Source organism: Tetrao urogallus (assembly GCF_951394365.1).
Source record: "Tetrao urogallus genome assembly, chromosome: 8".
Lineage (NCBI taxonomy): Eukaryota > Metazoa > Chordata > Aves > Galliformes > Phasianidae > Tetrao > Tetrao urogallus.
In genome coordinates, this window is record NC_136821.1 from 18226949 (window position 1) to 18250149 (window position 23201).

A 23201-nucleotide genomic window follows, 5' to 3' on the forward strand; every position below is an offset into this window, starting at 1 on the left:
AGGCTAGAGAATAGCAATAAATAAGGCAGAGTGATCTTATTGGAAAGGGAAAAAAAATTATAGTGGAGGTTGTTGCCCTAATGGGTCCAGACTCCATGGCTTCCTTCAGTTTATGAAACTTGAAGGCTGAGTTATACCTTTTACTCGCTCTTAAACTCTTGATTGCTTGTGGTACCAAAAACGTACTTTCTCATACTTGAAACTATAATAACATCCCTTAGCTTTGACTGTTTCAGGAACATGCCAGAAGTGTATTTTGTGTTTTGTTTGTATCATTTACATCATTACATGTACAAGCAAACAGGAATATATACAATATTAAAGTCTGGCAGTTATTGTTGGAAATGGAGTTCCTGTAGTTTCCCCTATTTGCATAGTTTATACCAAGGAAAGAAGAATTGCAGTGGCTAGGAAAGATCAGATTAAGATCAGATCAGAACCAGGAGAAAGTAGTTTGTGCTAGCTTTTGCTAACTCTCCACTGGTTAGTCCAGCCCACAGGAGTCCAATGTTCACCAGGGCAGCATGGGTCCTTGGTCCAACAAAGAGTGCTTGAGGGCATGAAATGTGAAAGAAAAGTAAGAGCTTCTTGAAAGACTCTTCTGTTCTGATATCTGAAATTAACATGCATCTTCTCGGTGGCTCCATTTGGAGAATATCCATACCCAAGAAAATAGCTGTCCACTGTTGTATGGAGGGTTTTCTAGTTAATCCTTGTAGCTGGTCCAGTGCCAATGAAAACACTGACGTGGAAATTAATGTTATTGTTCCATTAACTAAACATAATGGAGCAGAAATTTAGGCCCAGTACATAGGCTCCCATTAACAGTGATTTAGAAGATGTTTGCTTTGACGGCTTTTCTTTCCCTTGCAAACATTTGCTTTGCAACGTCTGACATTGGTTATGTAATGTTTGCTCTCATGTGTAGGTGTAAAGTAGCTGTAAACATTTTGTTCATCCTCCTGTGGTTCATCAACGTGATTTTGTTTCTGTGTTACTACCAATAATATAGAACATCTTTGATTATCTCTGTTTTTCCATATCTTGGAAAAATGAAGCAAGTTGCAATCTTTTTATGTGAGCAGAAACGATTTTAAAGGGTTTTTCATGTCAAAAGCTTTGATGTCAGAACATGTTTTGAATTATTTTTTTTCCTTTCTATGCAGATCATTAGTTTTCCTTGCATTTCCACTTGCTAAAATACAGCAAATAGTTCTATTTTATGTATTATCTCAAGCGATTCAGAAGACTGGGAGCACTACACAGAACAGGAAGGAAAAGCCTATTGAGGAAGTAGCTCTTCATTGCTGGTGTTCAAAGTTGTTGTTAAATGCAGTATTACAATAGGTGTTTCTCTGTCTTGTCTCTGCTGGTTACAGGAATTAAGAAAGCCTTGGATATCTCAGCCCTTTGTGGGTTGCTAGATGCCACGTGCAGGTCAGCAGTGACCCACACATCAGCTGTCCATGCCTGCTGGACAAGGCAGGATCATGAGAGCTTCCAGGCACCACAAAAACATCACCTGAGCTGTCTATCTCACAGAAATCTGCTTACTTCTTCCCAACCCCTCCTGCTTTTTGTTTGTCAGATGTGGACTTGTTGGGTTGGTTTTTTTTGAAAACAAAAAATGCTTATAAATTATAATGTCTATAAAATACTTTTATAAACATGACATCTCCTGTATATCCTAGATCTGAATGTAGGAGCTGCTGAAACAGTCAGAAGGAATGTAGGAGAAAACTAAAGTTTATTTATATGTTTGCTGTTAACTGTTAACAGCATAATGGTGTATTCAGTAATTGTAATGGGTTGTCTATCTAAGCAGAAAGATAATTATCGACATATGAATCAGCAGCAAAATATTTACAGTGAAAATGGATGTCAGGGCTCTAGCATTTGTACCTGAGGAGGGTACCTCACTGAAGTGAGGCTGCTGAGACAAGCTCCTTCAGGCTCTGTGTCAATGGAGCATCTGGAGAGCCAAAGGAGTGCCTGAGCAGATCTGAGCGGAGGAGGCAGGGTTCTGCCTGAGCAGAAGGGTTCTGTCCTGGTGTATTTTTGTATCCAAGTGGTATCCAGAAGTAGTACAAGCATGCAAAAAGTTAATGGAAAGGTCTTGCATGTCTCGTGTCAGAGAAGCTATTCTTCTGATCCATTATGTAATGATGACATTCCAGAGAAACTGGAAGGTGAACTATTTTATTGCTTGGTCTCTCCTGAGAATGCTAAACTGTATCCTGATTGGAACTTAGTGCAAAACATTGTTCTTAACAGAACAGTACTTTTTTAGACTTACCTCATTACAGTTGCTGTTAGATTTATACTTAAAGCTAGTTATTCTATATGAACTAGACTGAAAAACAGGTGAAACCTCAGTTTCTCTGTATTTTTTATGTGCTACACCCACGCCTGTACAAAAGAGTGATTGTTGCTATTGTTGCAAGTCCTACTTACCTTTAAAGGAGAGATGCTTTAAATTTGCAGTGAAAAGGCATTTCCTCTAGTGATAACTTGTAAAAAGTTATTTGAAAAAGATGTTTCTGAACTGATCATTTCTTGGGAAGGATCTGGGAGAGGTCAGAATGTTAGTTCTCACCAGGTTACTTGCATGGCTTTCCCTTCTCTGACACCCTGACGAGCTGCAAGCCATAGGGTTAAGAAGAAACAAACCCTCCCATATATTTGCAGTGATCAGGCTAGGAAATACTTGTGTTGAAATATCTTGGAATTTTGTTTTTCAAAGAGTTTTCCTTGAAATCAAGTGAATAATTTAGTCAATGTACAGAAAAGTACTTTTCTGTACAGTTCATATAATTTTCATTCTCTTTTTTAAACTTATGGGTTTCTGTGTGGCTCAGTGCAACTGGTAGCAGTAAGTGGTATAGGTTTTACATCTGGTAAAATGTTTCTAAAAGCAAACTATTAATGGCTAAGTAAAGGTGAGTCTGTGTCAGGAAGAGAGGTCTTCTAAGTCCATTTAGTGATCATGCCTTGTTTGTTGAATCTACTTAATGATTCCGTGTGACTTCCCTGACATCATCATAAAGCCCTGTTGAGCTTCATTCTCCTCGCAGCAAAACCAGGGGAGCAGTGACTATCTGCCTCACAGCTTGTGTGGGTTAGCCTTAAAGCAGTGAAGGTGCTCAATGAATGCACAGAATTACATGCTGTGTACAGTTTGCATATGAGATGATGCTATCATCAGATGCTTGGTATCCATGTTATCGCTGGGGAAGAGCATTTGTCATGCAGTCACCTTATAAATAAGCATGATCTTTACCTATGCTAAATTTAGTAATACTAATGTTGATTGGTCTGATGTGTGCTACTGTATTATTTGTTCCGTGTATTTAAAATCGGACTGTCTGGCAGGATCTCAGTGGATCTCCTTTTGGCTGTTCATCATGGTGGACCCAAGTGCTTCTCTTGGAAGTACACTGGATTGTGAGGCAGTGTGGAGCATTTCTGCTGGGCTGGGGAGCAGGCCGGGGGCTGCAATAGCGCAGGTTCAGCTCCCTGTGGCACAGGTGTGTAGCACTTGTGTCATAAACAAGGTGTGTGAACGGCAATACGGAAGGAGGTGGTATGGAGGCTAAGCATCGTCTGCAGCACGGGGGGTAACATGGCCTCCCTCATCAAGGAAATAATTATTTTCACTGCTCTGAGAAAATTGCCTTTTAAAAAATGAATCTGGTGTCCAACAAAATCATTAATGTATGGATGCTTGTTGCTTTTTACTTTGATTAAAAATGAGCTGTGCAACGTATTAGGTGCAGTATGGTAGCCAAATTCTACTTCAAACTGTGATGTACAGTTTTAGTGACAGTTCTGCAAGGGCCAATCACTGTGTATTCTTTATACAGGCAACACTTAATAAAGTATACACATTACTAATGTCCATCCTGCAGAGAAATGAGCTGTGAAAAAATTCAAGCAAACATGTTCCAACTGTTCATACAAAGGATTGCATAAGTCACGCATTGTGTTTCCACAAAACTTTCCCCACAATTTGCTGCTGATCAGCATGTACTTCGGTTACTTTCCTCCAATTAAAATTTGCAAACAGACCAGCTTTCCAGTGCTAACAGAGATTCGGAGCCACGTGTTTCAGGAATGGCTGGGCACGCCACACCGATGCAATATAAAGGCAACGTTAATCACCTTCTCTCTCACTTTTTAATAGCTCCCTTCTATGGTTCTCATTCTCCCTCAGTAGAGACTTAAGATTAAAAGAACTTTATTATATTTCAAATACAGTTTAATCAGTTTAATCATGGATCTCCTTCATAGCAATGGAGTGCTTATCATTCAGCATTTACAGAGAGACTACAGGGCTTATCAGGATTTCCTTAATTTTATGTCACATGTTGGAGATCCTCGGAATATATTCTCATTTTATTTTCCTCTTTGGTTTCAGCTCAACCAAGTGGTTGGTACTAAAATGATATGGGTGGCAGTCATTGGTGATTGGTTCAACCTGATATTTAAATGGTAAGAAGTTGTATTTATTCTAAAATTTGCTATCTCTATGGTTTCTATATGGTTAGCATATGTTCCTCAAGTTTGGAAAGTGTTCTGTGGATGGTGTAGGGGTAGACTTTTCCTCATAATTTAAAATAAGGTTTCACGATGAAGATTTTTAATGGAAGTTTGAAATGAAATTTTGCTAGGACAAGAACCTATAGCACTGTTATACAACAATTTTGGCAGTATAGTCCTTTGTGTTCGCTGTCATGTTATTGATCATGCTTTGCTGAGGTTATCTAAGCTATCTAATATCTATTTATCTAAGATTCTTAGATAAAAATCTTTTTATTGCATTTCTTCTTCATTTTATTTTATTTTATTTTCCGTTAGGATTTTATTTGGCCATCGTCCCTACTGGTGGGTGCATGAAACAATGATTTATCCCAATCAGTCAAGCCCATGCCTTGAACAGTTTCCTATAACATGTGAAACTGGACCAGGTAAGAAATGTTGGAGATTGCACTGAAACATTTAATATGTATGGTGGCTTTGGGGGTAAGTAGAGGATGTGACTTAAGATGATTTTGTATGGTATTAAAAATATGAAGTAGCCTATGGATACTTAATTTCTAGAGTATATGCTGCAACCCTGGGAGGAGTTCTAGTGTTCATAACAGCAAGATAACAGTTCAAGTTTCAGCATGAATATTTGTTGAATTAGGCCACTGGCTACTCAGATTTACACAGGTGTCTTCAACTAGCTCAGGTATGCCATAACTTGATGTATATTAAAGAAATACAGCAGTTTGGCACGTTCCATGTAAGTGTGTTGCTGCAGAAAAAGATAAATATTACTTGAACTTGTTATCTCATGTTCTTTATATTGCCGTGACTCTTTGGGGAAAAATAATATTGAGTACTGTAAAAATATGACAATTTTGTAAAGACATTAGTATTCCACTAGCAAATAAATGCTCTATTTTTTAACCACAGTCCAAGTGATGGAAAAACGCTATGCTTTCTGATCAAGATACTGGCTCATGCTGGTATAGAATGGGTAAGCTGTTACCTGCTTGATTACTGGCAAATATTCTAGATTAGAAATAGATCAATCTGCTAAAAAAATTATATTGAGAAAACAAACTTGAAAAGTAGTTAATATTCTTTCTGCCTTTGGTTTTTCCTGAATCATCAGATGCCTGAGTAACTGCCAGTAGACATTTTCTGTATGCCTGTTACAGTCATCATTTCTAAGCTTAAACTTTTCCTTTTTGTTTTTATTAGGGAGCCCATCTGGACATGCCATGGGATCTTCCTGCGTCTGGTATGTAATGGTAACAGCAGCACTTAGCTACACAGTGAGGTGGAAAGAGAAATCAGCAGTTACCCTTCACAGGTCAGTATCTTTCCATTATGGTAACTCTTACTGATTTTTGTTATCATGTTATGCTTTTAACGGACTTATTCTAACCAAATATTCACAGTAGGTTTTATCCAGTTTGTTTAAAAAAAAACAAACACAAACCAAAGCAAAACACTGCAATGTACTTCAACTGAAGACAAAGAATATTAAGAAAAGTTATGCATTTCTATAGGTTGGTATTTAATAACTTACACACATTACATCATGGTCTCCCTGAATCAGCCTCCTATTAAAGACTGCATCAGGTCTTTAGTGTCAGAAATGTTAAATTCTGTCAGTTTTTTACATTGGATTTTTTTTTCTTCTTCTTTTTAATACTGAGTAAATATACTGCTTCCATGGTAGTCATTCTTACCTTATTTGAAAGCAAACACACACTGCTAGCTCTTCAGCACGATGGGGAAGCCCTGTAAAGTAAACTTTGGTGTCTGTGCTTTCCAAGTTTGGCAAGGCTGTCCCTGTATTAAACTAAATTAATGATATTTTGTGTTTGAATGTGCCTTTATGATGCTAAAAATGTTCAAAGCAATAGTTCTAATTTAACTTGCCTTTCATCACTACAATATGATAGTGTCAAAATCTGAAACTACTGAAGTCAATTCTTGCAGCCCTGGATGTGGCTGCAAGTTAACTAACTACCTCTTGCTAGTATTTTAGTACTGACTTCCAGTCTTTAATCCTATGATTCTAAACTTCTCTACTTGTAAATCTCTGCTTGGTTAAAATAAGAGCCTGACACAAATGCACCTGATGTAAATTATGAAATGAAATATCAGCATTTTTAAGCATCTTTCTTCTTCCTCCTAGACTGACATGGTCATTACTCTGGACTATTTTTTGGATTATCCAGATCAGTGTGTGCATCTCAAGAGTATTCATAGCAACACATTTCCCTCATCAAGTTATTCTTGGAGTATTTGCTGGTAATGTTGCTAATTTTTCTTTCCTTCACATATGCAAAATCCGAAAATTCTGAAATATGAGAAAAGGCAAGAGATTTTGAGTAATGCTACTCAACGTGCATTTGTCATGGTACTCTGCAGTCTCTGGAAGATAACAGTCTAATTGTGAAATTTGCAAACTGTGTAAGGCAGTATGTGTCTGCTGTCTTTGTAGTCACAACCTGTGTAAGAACTGCTGTTGAAATCTGCATTGCTGTACCAGCCTTTGAAATTTTCTTCTAGAAAAGGAATGTTCAAGTTTACCTCTAGTTTTGCAAAGGTTGTCATGTGGGTGATGCAGTCTGGCCTAACGCATGTCTTCTATAGAAAAAAAAAACACCTGGTGCTTGGCATTTAACACTTTTTTTCCAAACCTAGCAGTTTTGAGAGAAAAGTCTTTCCATCTACCACAGAAGTGGTAAATTGTGTGTATGTGAATACATTTGTATCTATGTGTATTTATATAAATGCATGTGGATACATATGTATATTCTGTCTTCAAAAGTCAACTCCTACAGGGGCACTGTAAGAAGTACTTTCTCAACATTAGTGTGTTGTTCCCTGTAACACTGACTTTCTTATCCACAGGAATTGTTGTGGCAGAAGCATTTGAGCACACTCCTGCTATTCAGACAGCAAGCTTGAGAATGTACATCAAGACAAACTTGTTTCTTTTCATCTTTGCCCTTGGTTTTTACCTAGTCCTCAAGCTTCTTGATATTGACTTGCTGTGGTCTGTCCCAAAGGCCAAGAAATGGTGTGCCAATCCAGACTGGATAAACATTGACACAACTCCCTTTGCTGGACTGGTGAGAAATTTAGGTGCATTCTTTGGCTTAGGTATTGGTATTAATTCAGAAATGTTCATCACCAGCTGCAAGGGTAAAAACAGCTGTAAGATAAGTTTCCGCGTATTGTGTATAGCTGCTTCTTTAGCTACACTACAGCTGTATAATTTTGTTAAGATACCTACTCACACTGAGTATTTGTTCTACATTCTCTCTTTTTGTAAGAGTGCAGCTATGCCTCTGACTGTAGTTGCCTTGGTTCCATACTGTGTCCACACGTTAATGAGGACAACTGATAAGAAAAGTAATTAGATAAGGTTTCCAAATGGTTGCAAGTGCAAGGATATGAACTGTTCAAGAGCCCTCCACAAAGGCAGTTCTAACTCATGTTAACCAAGGGGGATGCCACTGCACCTTTGATGTGCTCCTGGTAAGTAGCCTGTGTATCCCAAATCAGTGCGTTCAAGAATGGTTTTGGCAGCTCAGAAATATTAAGTAGTTGCTGACTTTATTCCTAGAAGCATTGCAATGAAGGATGCTGCAGTATGGTTTTCTAACAATACTCTGAGTCATGATGAAGTTTTAAAGTAAAGTATAATTGGCTAGCTTTATTCAGCTACTTGGTCACCTTTTAGTTCTGTCCATTGCCAACTAGATGGTGCTTTGGGCCTCAGTGGTATATAGTGGTACACAATATTTAATTTTTTAACGTGTAGATGTGTGCTAAACTGCTAGCTAATGGAGTGACAGTATTACACCACCTGCAACTGTACAACTGTCCCTGAGCACTGCGAAAAAAACCAATGCAGTTATCAGGAAGATTTCTATAGGTCTGTCTTCTTGCGCTTCCCGAGCTAACAGCTTCTGCTTAAGCCAGATGCAAAAAAAAAAAAAATAAAAGAAAATTTGTTCCAATTAGACTCTGTAGAATATATTGTTGCATTACTGTGACTTTTGAAATTTTTACTTTTAAAAATGATCATATAAATCATGAATGATAATGATTACGCTTTTGATGTTGAAAATACATGAGTTTGATGTAGTAAATATTGTAGTGCTGTACGTCTACACAGAGCAACAAATATAGAAAGCTGTCAATCACTAAACTAGCTCAGCATACTCCCTCAAGAATGTTGTTCATGCTCCTGTATTGCAAGTGTAAATTAGTTTAATTCTGTCATTTCAAGAGTCACACGTCAGAATCAGTTACTGCTTCTGAAAATCGTGAAAATGGGATTGAAGAGTAAGCTTGGCTTATGCACAGAAGTTACTAATATGCTAAATGTAAATTTATTACGTAGAACTGGCATTCTATAAATGGAAAGCCACATGCTTTCCCTTCTTTCCTTTTTTGTTCACTATTTGTCACCTACTGTTGCGTATTTACTTTCACTGCCCAACCTCTAAGCAATATCATCCTTACAATACTGAGTATGCATGCAGCGTAAGGCTATAAAATAGGTAATGAGGGCTGTGTGTGTGTGATCTGATAGCAGTACAGCTTAGAAGATGGTATAGCTTTGTACTTAGCGTGGTATTGCTTTGAACTTCCAGTTAGTAGTGGGATGTAAATAATCTTATTTAATTAGGAAAACGAGGCAAATTTTATTTGTCCCTTAGGAGTTCACATGATACAAATTTCAGGGACATTCTTTCTTAAAAGCCTTCTAAGACTACTTTGACATGTAAAAAGTTTTTAACAGTCTGAAGAGTGCTCTGCTTTACATAACTGCCATTGTTGTCTTTAATGATTCTCTGAACTCTTCTCTCACAGCATGTGGCTTGAAACCAACCTTATCTATAATTACGAGTCTTTAAAATTTAAGCAAGTATGACTAAGCTAATGGGACTGGAAACAAATAATGAAGAACTAAAAGACAGCTCTGGCAAAGATTTCTCCTACATTCAGTTTGCTCTTCAGTGCTTGGTTATTCCCTAGTAGAATGTAACATACAAAGCGCTAGAAGGTTGGTCTAGCTGTCCTTCTGTCTGTCTATCCTGGCCAGCAGTAGGAGATGCTCTATACATAGCAATCTGGCTACTGCAGCAATGTTTGGGCCTATTGACAATGTGTGCAGTTTTAAGAGAGGAATTACGAGTAGACACATTTCATGCTATGTGAGGGTCTGCACTTTGTGGTACTGACAAAGATTCTTGGAACCAGTATTATCATAGACAACCACATGTGTAGAATGACAACTAACAGTTCTGCAGTATTCTTTTATACAGCATGTAGATGCATAAGATGAAAACAAGCTCACTTGTCTTCTTGGAGCTTCCTATTAATTCAGCCTGCAACCACAGTGCTTCAGGGAAAGGGACCAGCTTCCTGTCTGAACCATCTCTTATTTTTTTCTGAAACTATTGAAATATTACTAAAACTAAGCATGATGGGAAAAATGAATAAATGCAGTTAGTTTCATTTTACCGATAACTTCATAAGTTAAACTGTTGATATGGCAGTAGAATAGGCATTTTCTGAGCAGCTGTAGTGTGTTGGGCTACAGAATTTTGCGCTTCTGCCTTAAAGAATCTCAATAGAGGGCTCCCAAAACTTCAGATTGGCTAGCTCTTTCTAGAGTGGTGGGATAAACAAATGTCAGATCAATCTTGAGATTTTGACAGAATTAGTAAATGAGGAGTTGGCCATTTCATTGATACAGCAAAATAAGTCTATGTGTCCCTTAGGCTTTAGTGAATTTATCACAGTTGAAAATTACACCTCAAGCCTTCTTTAATAAGGCTGTGGCAATTTAACTAGGAACTTTCAAGTTGTTAAACATTTAAAGTATAACTTCATCAGGCTTTTGTAGCTGTTTTAAATTAACTTTCTGTATAACGAGAAAGCGCTTACCTGATTCTCTTGCTCTCAGTAATGGGGTCCCAGGAGAAAGTTAATCTTTTATTCTTGACTTAGAGATCTTCTAACTGGGATAATGCAGTGCCAAAAGTCCCTCTGCAGAAAGATCTTGAAAGATTCTTACTAACCTGTAGCTGAATTATGTGAAGTAGCAGTTGAAAAGGCAAGTGATCCTCACTCCTCCTACAAACTAGCTCTCAAGCTGGCACTGCATCCAGTTCACAATGCTTATTTTCACCAATAAGCAGCTTTTCTCTTCCTCCCTCTCCTCCTTCCTGCCTAAACATCCTTCCCTCTGCTCAGACATGTCACTCTGACTGCACCCTAGTCCCTTCACACAGGTACTAAAGGAATTTACAATCAACTGGTTTCAATTGCACACAGCTACAAAATGGCAGGAGGTGGCAACCAAGAACGGGCAGGAGCAATGCAACTTTTGTATACTGTGAGTACCTTCTGTTAGCAAGTATGTCTGTATAATACATAACTCCCAATATGTATTAGTCACCTAAAAATAGTTACCTCACTGAGAAGAGCAGCTTAATTAGCAATTGTACCACCCAGCTGGGCCCAGGCTAGCATAGCTTCATTGGCCTTCTCAACAGTTCTGCACTGCAGAGCAGATCTTTGCTACAGACATTAGCTAAATACATTCAAATATTTGCTGTCTGCTATGGATACTGAAGGGTAAGAGATGCTAAAGCACAAGGCAGTAAGAAATGCCAGTCATTCTGTAGATAGTTTCTGTAGATAGTCCCCGCACCTAATTACTGCTTTGAAACATAAAAAGGCTATGATAATTAAAACAGAAGGTTAATAATGAACTTCCTTGTTCATTTGCAGTTAGTGACCAGAACACAAATTTCTTTGGGACAAATAGCACTTTAAAGTCAATTATGTGGTTTCACAAGATTCTGATGAAGGCATTCTGTAAGTGGAATTGCATAAATCTGGAAATTATTTTTTGCTGCATGGAATTAAGACATGGATCCTACTGAAGTTTTCAACCTTCCACCTTTATTTACGTTTTAGCAGTTGTACTATTCCATAGTTTTATAATATATAGTTTTATGGGGTGACTTGTTACAAAGTGGGGGAAATCTACACGCGTGAACTGCAGATATCAGGATGTTGAGAATTACTTTTCCAGTTAATACTCTACCTTTCCAAATCAAGATTTAAATTTTAATACTGTAATTTGTCTCAGTATTCCCAACCAATACTTAGTAAACATATTCCAGGAAAACAAGTAGTAGTACTTATTTAAAAAACTTTTACAGATACAAGTCTCTGGCAGAGGAAGATACTTCCTGATCTCTGTTGTTCTATTTCTTAGATCTGCTTCATACAAACAGCTAGTTAATTATGGCTAAAAATTCATATTTTTTTTCACTTTTACCATTTCTGTAAAAAATAATTTCCAAAGGCATTGCTGTGCCTTCTGAAGAAAAAAAAACCAACACATTATCTATCATTGTCTCAATAGAAGTGATTTAAATAACTGTGCCAATCAATTATCTGTAGGATTTTACATTGATTTATCTAAAGCGTTTGTTGATATTCAAAATCTATTTGGCAGCTTTGGTCAAAGCAGCGTGTAGGAGAACTGAGACTTACCAGGCTATATTCCTCATCTGAGTTATTTATTTCCTTACTGTTGTGAAGCTGCCTTCTTTGTGAGCACTGGTTTTACTGGAAGGGTACTGCTACGTCAAGCTGAGGGCTCCATGTGTTCGCTCTGTACCCAGGGGCAACCTGGCCTCTTCCAGCATCACAGCTGAAGTAGGCATGGAATGAAGGCGTGCAAAGGGTCAAGGCTTTGTACCCAGGAGGAGGGTATCTATGATAATCCTCACTAGAGCAGAACATCAGGAGGAATTTGAACCCTTCAGTAATACACTTTTGTGCTTGGGGTTGTTTTTTAATTCATACAGCTTACCTCAAGAAGTGGCAGTTTCCAGGACATCAGAATGGATTCTTCCTTGACTGCTAATTAAGGGAGGGACTGAACTGTACAGTCTGACTGCAGGCGGTGCCAATTTCCCAGCTCACCAGTGAACATCTTCCTATTTTCAGGTTTTCCTTCCCTTTGCAGTTGGCTGAGAACTATTTCCTGAATGCATTAGCCTGTGCTTAACCCCCTCCATGTGCCCGATCAACTGCTTAACCAGAAAGCTACATAGATTTAAGTTACTGTGTAACTCACAGTACTGCAGAGCACTTTTTAGCACAGAGGGGTACCAACATACACATACCTACTTCAAAGTACTCATTCAGATAAACAGTCTTTGAAATGTAGCATCGCAGCAATTCAGCTAATTGGGGCTCCAGTGGTAACGAGCTTATAGTATGCTCCTTCCATTGCCATCAGTTCATCATGAGTGCCCCTTTCAATGATGATTCCTTGTGACATCACAGCAATGATGTCGGCATTCTCGATTGTGGACAGGCGGTGGGCAATGACGATGCAGGTGCGCCCTTCTCTGGCCTTATCCAGTGCTGCTTGCACAGTCTAAGAGCAACAAAGAAAGCATCAGAGTGAAAATGGGCAAATCAAATTGGGGCTCAGAGCTGGAGAGATCCGATTGCTTCAGACTAATTAACTATATTGTGCAATATTTGTACTAAAAAGGGAAAGGTAAAAATACAGTAAGAATCAAACTGTAAGGAAAGTCTTTTTTTCAGCTGACATGCTCAGCTTGGATGTGCTTCTAAATTTCTACCAATTCTCTAATATCCAAGTGTGACCAAGCCAAGGAATTTATTGTCCAGCTCTCCAGCTCCCTGCACTGCTGTTTTTATTGGATATTCAGACTCATCATCAGACACTTCTGTGGTGGTTTAGTTTGTTTTTATGTGCAAAAGCTGTATTTATGACAGATTCCCACTGAATGCTGTGAAACCCAGGGAATTAGTATGCACAGTAGACAGAAAGTACTGCTTCTTAATGACAGTTTAAGAGTCTCTGTAGCTGGCTATTGACTTTATAGCCATACTTCCTAGATCTTTCAAAAAGATCATTAAAAGTGTAAGTGCTGAATTAGCAGTGGTCATGTAATGACCATTACGCTGTGGTAATGTGATCTTTGTACAGCAGGATGTCTCCACAGATCAGAAGGTGGCATTGTACTTTGTAAGCCATTGCATTAATTTTCCCTTATTTCTTATCATTGCAAACTTACCTTTTCACTTTCTGTGTCTAAGGCAGATGTAGCTTCATCCAATAATAAAATTTTAGGATCTCGTATGATGGCCCTTGCTATAGCAATACGTTGTTTTTGCCCACGAGACAGCTGAGATCCTTGAGCGCCAACATTAGTTTCATATTTCTGAAAAATATGCCAAAGGAAGATCTTTATCTAGCTGTAAACAAGTGCACAAGCTCAAGGAGCAGCGGAGGAGAGAGGCGGGAGTTCTGACCATTGCTGTCTCCTCCTTAAAGAATCTGGGAAGACAGAAATACTTTAAGAGCGATACAGATGTTCAGGGAGATATCTTTGAACCATGTTTCGTAGTATGGTAACAGGCCTGAAAAATTTGATGGCAAGATGATGATTGATTTGTGTGAAGCAAAAGAAATCCCTGACCTAGATTTGGGAGAAGAGGCTAAAAGAGACTGTGGGGCTCACTGGACAAGAGCTTTGTTTGCGTGCATAAATTATATACGTATCTTTCATGTTCTTATGATTTATGTCTGTATGATTTCAGTGCATTTAAATACCTCCCCTGTGTGCATAAGCAGCCAGCTTCAAGTGTTTTGACTGAGGTATTGTACCCTAATTGCAGGGCAGCAGTCCCACAGCTGAGAACAGGATCTGTATTTCCTGTATAATGCTTACCAATAATGCTGTATAATGCTTTGACTGCTGAACAATACCTCCTCTTTTTTCTTATCAATTGCTTTGAGAATCTTCCCTTTTCTCCTAATTTAGAATCATATTATTTTTAGTCTTAGAAACATTTGCCTACTGTGTAAGAAAACAGAACAACTCACACCCAAGCTCTCGGAAACAAAGAGTGGTCTTTTCTCCTACCATTCTAGTTGTAAAGGAAAGACATAAAATATTTACTGCAGCAATTTCAACTGGTTTTGGTGCAACCCTCTGCAATGACCAGCTGAACAGTGTGTCCCGCAGCCAAGCCTCAGGTGTACTTACTTCAGGAAGTGACATGACAAAATCATGCAGCTGAGCCTTCTTGGCTGCTTCTATGACTTTTTCCATTGTCGTGTCCGTAGTGTTACTGCCATACTTAATGTTGTCAGCAATGCTGCAGTCGAATAGCACAGGTTCCTGAGACACTACTCCAATTTTTGATCTGAGAAACTGTACATTTACTTTCTTGGTGTCATGTCCATCTATTAACTACCAGGAAATAGGAGAAAACATAAAACGTCATTCCAAAATGACCTGCAAAGCCAGTTAGTTTACAGTATAAGTAAATGATTTGTTAATAAACTACAAGCAAGACTGACATGAGGTAATTTGAAGTCTCTCTTACATTTGACCTCTTTATACATGACGAATACTTTCCAGCTGTGTCTGTGATCCAGCCAAACTCTATACCATCTGATTACTCTTAACTCCAACTGAACTTTTACTGCCTCAGGTTAGGCACATGTTTTGTTGCCTTGCCAGGCTTAATGATCACCACCCTTATTTTTGTCAAAGGATGAGATTCTGACTGGATGATTAAGTTTTTATAAGGAAGAGTTATAAAAGCTAGATAACTATAATCTGCAAAGAAGCTGCACGTTAAAACTATATATTAGTTAGTGATGTTCCAGATTCCATTGCTTCAGCCAAGCTTGATTCTTGTTTGTGTTCTCGCAACATCAGCCACACATTGTATGATTCATACTGGAGCTACCAACGTGATTTCCTGAGGCCTTTATAATGCAGGAGGTGAGTAGTGTTCTTATTTTTCCTCAGTACATCTGAGATGATGCCCAGAGTTTGAACAGTCCTCCTTTGAAAAGGAGCTGAAAACCCAAGCTGCATGTGTAGAGACACAGTGCTAGGTTCCACGTTTGGACACAGTCAGAAGAGTCCATGTAGCATTGCTGAAGACAACAGTAAACAAATCACGTTTTCTTTGCTTACCACACTTCCTTTCTCAGGATCATAGAAACGCTCCAGAAGCTGGACACTGGTGCTCTTACCACAGCCGCTACTGCCAACAAATGCCAATGTCTGTCCAGGCTTAACAGCTACAGTCAGTCCTTTCAGGACCTGAATATCAGGCCGCGAGGGGTATGTGAATTTACAGTTAAGAAATTCAATGCTCCCCTTAAAATCATCCTAGTGAAAAAATGAGAAACACTGCAATGATCTCAAGCTCAAAACTGAGTCATAAAGTAGAAAACAACTCCTCCTCAAATTCATTTCTTGCATCTGTTATTCAAAATGTTATAGCAGTGCTCGTGAAATTAGCATAGAAAGAGTCATTCTAAACTTACTGGCACAGCTGTTCTACAAGGTGAAGTCATTAGTCATTAAACCGAAGCTCTACTGACACATCCCTGTACTACACCGGCCCGAAGGAACAACTGGAAGTGGGATTACCTTGCCAACTAGTAAGTTACTCATTTTAATACAGATACTGTGTAAGTACAAATTTGGTGACTGTATAAAGATATTTGTGTGAAAATTTTTCGTTTTTGTTTTAGATCTACTAAACTTTGTGATGTTAAAACAATATGTGAATTCTGGTCAATTTAATGTATTTGGGACAAATATTTCAAGAATTCCTTTAAAGCTGAAAGAAAGCTAAATGAAAAATACATATTTTTAATTTGCTACGTCTGAGATTTCCACTGACCGAAAATATTTTCATTTTGTCCTATTCAGAATTTTTTTTCCTTCTCACGAACACTTCCAACTTCTATATGAACTAAAAAAAAAAAGCATTACAAGGCGGCTGTAATAACTCTCAGAAAGCAAAAGCACACTGTTTGGTGAATCATTCAAATTACTGCTATTGCAATCCACAGGAGTTTCACATAAATTCCTAATAGCCATGCTTTATGTTACTCTTGCTGCCTACTACAGAGCTCATTGCTTCCAAAAGAGCAGATGTATCAATTATTTGGATAGAAGAACCTTACTGTAAAGTAGCGATCCCCAGTGTTTTTTAAAGTGTTATTGCAACTTCAGTGCTTATTTTGAGCTGAGTGACATCTCATACCACTCATCTACCTTCACACTTACCCATTTTTCTCCTTTTTTGCTATAAACACTGATTTTAGGAAGCCGATCGATGAGTTGAAACAAGCGTGCAGCAGATGTTTTGGCTTTGGCATAGTTCGGGGTGTAGGAAGAAGCTCTTCCCAAAGCAGTCCCACTGGTCACGATTGCAGAGATCACTCTGTAGGAAAAGTGAACATGGTTACTCTTGGGCAGCCATCAGGAAGCTGTGCACTCTGCCCAAACCAGCACCAGGAGAGGAGCCTGTGCCTGGCCCCATGCAGGCTCTTACCTGAACACAAAGCTGTAATGGAGCCCCTCAGTTTGAACCAGAAAGCCTCCATATCTGTAAGATACGGAGTTGGCTATGAACACTATGCTCTGGGCGAAGCCAAAGCAGATTCCATAAACATTTGCTTTTTTGATTGCAGCTCTGTACGGTATATCCAGGTTCTTCTCAAAAGCATCAATAAACTTTTTTTCTTTCCCTATCCCAGCCACAGTTCTGATGTTAGAGAGAGCTTCACTGGAAATCTGGAGGAGAAAAAAAAAAAGAATAGTAAAATGCTTATCCCTGCTTATCTCAAGTAATTTTATTTGGAAATTGGTTTAACAATGCTGTCGTTTGCCTGGAGTTCATAAGTAGTTTCATGGTATGACATTTCCTGTGTTTTCAGCACACGGATGTTTTTATCAAACAGAAAGAGATCTCAATATATAAACCATTACAAAGTATGCCATTCAATTTCAGGGTATTTCTTATGGTCAAAATTAAGGGTCACATCTGTTGCATTATTACACAACTTGAAGCAGAAAATAATTAGGTACAATGCATTTCTCCAGGCTGCTTTTCTATATTTTATGTGGCTGGGGAACAGTCACAGTGGAGAAGCTTTTTATTTGGATGCAATGCTGGGAAATAAATTAGACAATAGCACCAGATATAATCAGTCATTGCCAAAACTGCTGAAGCACTGAATGCCCTTTTCATCCCAGCCTCTGAGTTGTTCTATTGAATACAAGCTTAAAGCTTGACTCAGCAGTAAAGTCTCTCTGTTTAAATCCCCAAATCAGTTCCAATATAACATTTTATTACTTTTTGTAATTAAGCCATTCTGACTGTGAAACACTGGTCTGGCCATAATTCTTCCTTGGCTTTCTAGAACTGATGATAGTTCCTAACAGCCCTCACCAAAGGACCACATGTGTGCCCTGTGAGCATTATTATTATTATTATTTTTTTTTTTTTTGAATTCTAGAATTCTAAGGGACACCCTGAGCTACTTGCAGAGCTGAACAGGGCAAGGGCCCCATCCACCCATTTGCTGCACAGATATGGACAAGAGGACGCTGAAGACACATCTCTGAGAGCTTAGCAGGGTAGGAAGGTTCAGGTGGGGCAGGGTGGGAGGTGGGCTGGGTAAGACATTTGATGGTCAGAATTTGAATGGAGGAATGGGGAGGGTTGGCAGGAGTGAGAGATATGCAAGAATCATTTCTAGACAGGATAAAGAATTGTCTGGGAGCTCCGTGGAAGGAGCTCTGAGGTTTTGGGAGAGCTTATAAAGCACACTTTTGATGCTAGAAATATGAGAGCCTAAAGAGCAGGGAGAAGGCTAGTGTATTACTCAGAGAGCTAATATCTGACATGGTCTTCCTCATGTTGCCTGTCCTCTAAATCTGTGTTTCTGATACAGTTCAGTTTCTGCATGTTGAACTAGGGTAAATGTATTTAAGAAGGATCGGATTCTGGGCGATGTGCCAGAACTTACTGACTCAGAACTAAAGTCAAAGGAACTTCTGTGTTTCAAGTCAACAGAGCAGCCCACTGCTCTCTGTGGTTAGGAGTGAACTCTGTGAGAATATGATGTTCTTTTACCTTCCATACTCACCCTCTCCTTATTTGGTACATGAGCTGGGAGCCTGCTCAGCTAGAGCAAAATTAAATAAACCTATTCTCAGCCTAGGAGATGGGGCAGTCCTCAGGGCCTTGCAGCTAACAGGGCATGGGATGCTGCTAACTGATACTGGAGTCAGAGTAACAGGGAAGAGAGCTTTAGCCAGAGATCAGCAAACGGGCATTTACATAAAACCTGATAAAAGTGGAACAGACAAATGAGAGAGTTGTGTCTACCATCCAACAACATTTGGAAAGTCATGTGCTCTAAGTGCTTTTGAGATCAGAGTTCCCAATGGTGTTTCAGTAGTTTTACAAGCTAAAACATTGCAACTTATTTGCAAAAAGTTGCTAGTTTCAATGCATTTGAATTACTGATGGTCTCAAATGTCTGGTTTTCAACTGCCCACAACTGCAAATATAAGTTAGTTTTTCAGTAATGTTACCTGCCCAGTAGCTTCCAGAGCTTTCTTGTCCTGAGCAGCAAATCCTGTCAACATTTTAGCTTGCACAGCTCCAGACAGGGCCAAAAACGGCAGGAAACACATTATGACCAAACTCAGTTTCCAGCTGAAGTAGAAAGCGATAATGATGGCCACCCCAATGTTGGTGAAGGAGTTGACAATCATTCCTATCTGCGATCCAGTTGCCTTCAAAGAAAAGAAAAGGAGATGGCTGACCTGTACTCCAATTGTAATTTCAATTATTTTTAAATAATTTTTCCTGTAAAAGCTTAGAAAACTCTGAATGATATTAAAATACTGTAAGGCATTCACTGGCTGCTGACTGCACTGGAATTTAGCCAGTTCAGACATATGGCCTCCTATGAATTGTACTAACAAGACTGCAAATCTCTAGCATTCTTCTCATCACCAAAGTTTCCAATAAGAACTGAGAAAATGCTTTCTGATGACTGTGAGAAAGATAATGTATTAAAGTGAGTCCCCTTGATTCCTCATCTAAGTACTCTTTTCAGCTCCCACCATTTATACATCTAGAATTAAATAATAAGCAGAACCTTTTGTAACTTAAATATTAACACAACAAAGTCTTAGCTGCGTTTAAATCATTAAGAAACACCTCTGAGGAAGGCTGAGCTGCTCTATCCGCAATAGGAGCAATGGACTGCATTCTGTGTCAGGTACCAGCGAGAGGCAGAAGACACTGCTAACCAGGTATCTCCCTTTTCTCCCTTGGAGCTGTGGATGGACAGCTTTGCCCCATTGCTCTACATGTATTAGAACTTAAAGTTCCTTTAGGATGCTATCCTACAGTTCAGTCAGCAGTGCTTAATAAATCTGCTTATTTCCATTAAAATGTGCCCTGAAAGAGGCTGTACAAACAGAAGGGGTTTGCAGCTCCTTTTTCTGGTCCTCTGGAAACTGCTGCTGACAGGGTTTTTGGGAACCTCTTCTCTCATTAATCTTTAAATTCTTAGAACCTCCAGAAATAGTAGTTTTTAAAAACTAATCCATTATCTTCAGTCAAGATGAATCAGAACAATTACTTGTAATAGAAACATCTGTCTGTTTCCTTCTTTTTTTCTAGAAAACCACTTGCTTTGGAATCAAGTGAAACGGTTCACTTCTAACAAAGCATCCATTCAGTGAAGTATACTAATAGCTCAGCATAATTTAATCCTCATCTCCTAAGGAATTCAGCACGTGGGTTGAGTGGGCCCCTTTCCCAAACTGGAACTCACACTGAAACTGGCTGCCTGAATCCCCAGCTGGTGCACCAGCCAGTCCTGTCAATTGGTTCTTTATGTGGGCTGTCGCTTTAAATCAAAGCAGCAAGGAACAGCTTTGATACAGCATGAACAGTATCATCCTGTACACAAGACTGGTGAACCTTGTGACAATACCAGCCTGACATGCTTTTGAAATAAACACATAAGCACTGTGGCAAAGAGCTAACTCATCTTCAGAAGGAAAACAAAGAAAGCTCCTTGATGCTAATTCCAGTTTCACTGATGGCTGATATTAATTCAATTTATTTCTGTGTAATTTTCAGGTAATACAGACACCAATAGCGGTCAATGAACTGTGATCCTAGTTATGCTTTCAGGTAAACACAGTGGTAATAGTTCCAAGTTCACAGTCTATGATAAACGGCAAAAGCTTAATTGACTGATCAAGGACTGGCCTACGCTGACTTTGCTGTTCTCATGCTCGTTAATTTCTGTGATGATGTGTCAAAATAAGCCTTCAATCTGTGCTTATATTAAAAGAATTATGAAGGTCTTACCCCTTGGACCTGTGATGCATCCGTTGCAAGCCTCGTAGTCAGTGCCCCAGGGCTGTTCCTCCGGTCATCAAACCAGCCGATTTCTTGCCCTAGCATAGCCTGGAAACCAATTTTCCTTAACCGTCTCGTAAGCAGCTCACCAGACTTGGCAAAGTTATATCCCTGGAGCACAAACAGTAAACAAAAAGGATTGTACAGAAAGAGATACACACAGAAAATGGGATCAGAAACAAAATTTACTTACATTGCACTGTTATTACCTGTAAAAACTGTGTAAAAAATGAAACAATTCCAACCAAGACAAACAGCAGGCAGACACCATTGATCTGGACTTTTTGTTCTTCCTCATCAAGAATGGAGAAGGTCTTCAGGGGAAAAAAAAAAAGAAAAAAATAAGGATAACATAATATTAGAAGAGCCTGTTTTTATAAGACCACCACCAAAGGAAGTTACAAGCTGAGCCCAAGGGAGAGGACATTTGGTCTTATTGGCTCAAGGACAAGTTCTGGTGACCTAGGAACTTACTGCTCTCCTCTGAGTTCTGGCCAGGAGGAGAGGGGACAAAAGGAAGGCTTATTCTGCTGCCTTTGGGCAGATGTTTGTTCCTAGGAGGTCAAACATCTGTATGTTCATTGCTGTTTCCAAAACCATTTGTTCATGACTCTACTGCTCCCCCAAGAATCACAGTTACCACACAGGGCTCCCCCCTCACAAATGCCAACTTCCATATTTCTCTAGGCTACACCTGGGTACAGAATATTGATTTTTTTACTCCTCTTAAACAAGTTTGTTACAGTCTCTGTTTGCATATACTGATTATTTTCTGTCCATGCATAGTTATAATTAATCACACACACACCAAAGGTCAATAACCAGAAGGGCAATAACATTAATGGCATAGAGACAAAGCAACTGCAGCAGCCTCCATACCTCCTCTCTAATCTATGACAACTGCAACCTTATTGAGCCATACAAAGTACTCATAAGTAATTACACCTTAGGATGGCTCCTTGCATAACACTAATCGATGCCATAATTGCTCTAAGTAGGCTTCAAGAGAAGCCAGTGTCTTTTACTGAAGGTGCGTGGATACAAGCTATTTGCTCACTGATGGCTACTTGAGGAAGAGCTTTAGAACTTAAAGCAGAGCCCCTCCATCCTCATCCACTCCAATCTCCATTATATTTTCCTTTTATCTGTTGTTCTTTATATCTATCTCATCTTTTCCAACAACTGCTGGCGTTACTGGCTGCTGCTGAAGCAGTGGAACACGTCTAAGAAGCCATTTTTACCAATTACTTTCCCTCACAACAGTTGATGTTTATGTCAGTTAACCTACCTGAACTGCTGAACTGCTTATGCTACTTGCAGGGATAAGCCACAGCTCGTGGCTGTACTTCTCCACTAATGTTAAATTCATTCTAATTGGATTTCTCTCTTGCTATAAATTGCTTAATCTCTCGCCTTCTCAGCCCATCCTCTGCGCAGCCAGAAAAGCCATGTACTGAAGTACACGCCTACGCTCACCCTAAACTGAGAGCGGTAATTGTCCTGCAATTAAGAAGCAACAGTGGTTGGAAAGAGATCTCTGTACTGCAAACAGTTCAAACATATTTCCAATTGAATTTCACTGGAAAATGATTAATTTCCCATGCTTGGACAGTTTCACAATGAGAACCACAGAACAGCTGAGAAGAAACAACCAAGCAAAGTGTTCCCCGTTGTAAGCTTCTGATTTGAACAGAACAACTAAAGAGAGACATGCAGTATTATCCAGCTCTTCACTGACTTCTTAAGACTAATTTTTTAGCACCTTCAAGGCAGACTTTGCTAAATTCACTCTTTCATTCTGCAGTTGTAAAGACTTTTCCCATTGTTTCTCTAGTCTATTATTCCCACAGCATGAGCCCACATACCTGGCACAACATCACTGCAGACAGTCAAGCAGTTTGGAAGGCAGATGCCTGTTCCATCTGCCTGCCTTCCTTGGCAGCAGGCAGAAATTTCTTAAATTTATGAATAATAAAACACAGATATTGAACTTTGCTCATGTTGGCTATGGCTTCTTTTTTTTCTTGCAATCTCTTTCTTTTCATGAACTCAGACATTCAAGAGAAGGAATTCATCCACAATAAAGGAATTCAGCATCCCATAGGATGACTCAGGTCTTGACTTCGCAGTATTAGGAAAACCCAACTCTCAAAAGGAATTAAAAGTTAGACTGATTGCAGACTATACAAAGCAGTGCTCCCCTGCTCTCTAGTGAACCTTAGTGGATTATCAGGGACAGGAACGTCTCCTGCTCTGCCCCTTCCTGGCAGGGGTAGACCTGCCAAACCAAAGCAAAAAGTCATTCATTTTTTCCATAGACTGTTGACTTATTAGGAGCATTT

General features: G+C 39.1%; 2 protein-coding genes across 2 annotated transcripts in view; one reads left to right on the plus strand and one right to left on the minus strand.

The window, feature by feature from the left end:
• Positions 1 to 4273: 4273 nt before the first annotated feature.
• G6PC2 (glucose-6-phosphatase catalytic subunit 2) lies at positions 4274 to 7931 on the plus strand (the record flags this gene model as incomplete). Its single annotated transcript, XM_079538939.1, has 5 exons — positions 4274 to 4491; positions 4858 to 4967; positions 5752 to 5863; positions 6698 to 6813; positions 7420 to 7931. The coding sequence occupies 5 exons, from the start codon at positions 4274 to 4276 to the stop codon at positions 7929 to 7931; spliced, it is 1068 nt and encodes a 355-aa protein (XP_079395065.1).
• A 4859-nt stretch (positions 7932 to 12790) lies between these two features.
• Positions 12791 to 23201, minus strand: part of ABCB11 (ATP binding cassette subfamily B member 11) — a gene marked incomplete at both ends in the record, with an annotated part of 39573 nt that continues 29162 nt past the window's right edge. The window contains 9 exons of the mRNA XM_079538989.1: positions 12791 to 12991; positions 13662 to 13808; positions 14637 to 14843; positions 15582 to 15779; positions 16689 to 16845; positions 16957 to 17198; positions 19008 to 19211; positions 20809 to 20970; positions 21069 to 21173. Coding sequence (XP_079395115.1) covers positions 12791 to 12991; positions 13662 to 13808; positions 14637 to 14843; positions 15582 to 15779; positions 16689 to 16845; positions 16957 to 17198; positions 19008 to 19211; positions 20809 to 20970; positions 21069 to 21173 — 1623 coding nt within the window. The remainder of the gene's footprint in view (positions 12992 to 13661; positions 13809 to 14636; positions 14844 to 15581; positions 15780 to 16688; positions 16846 to 16956; positions 17199 to 19007; positions 19212 to 20808; positions 20971 to 21068; positions 21174 to 23201) is intronic.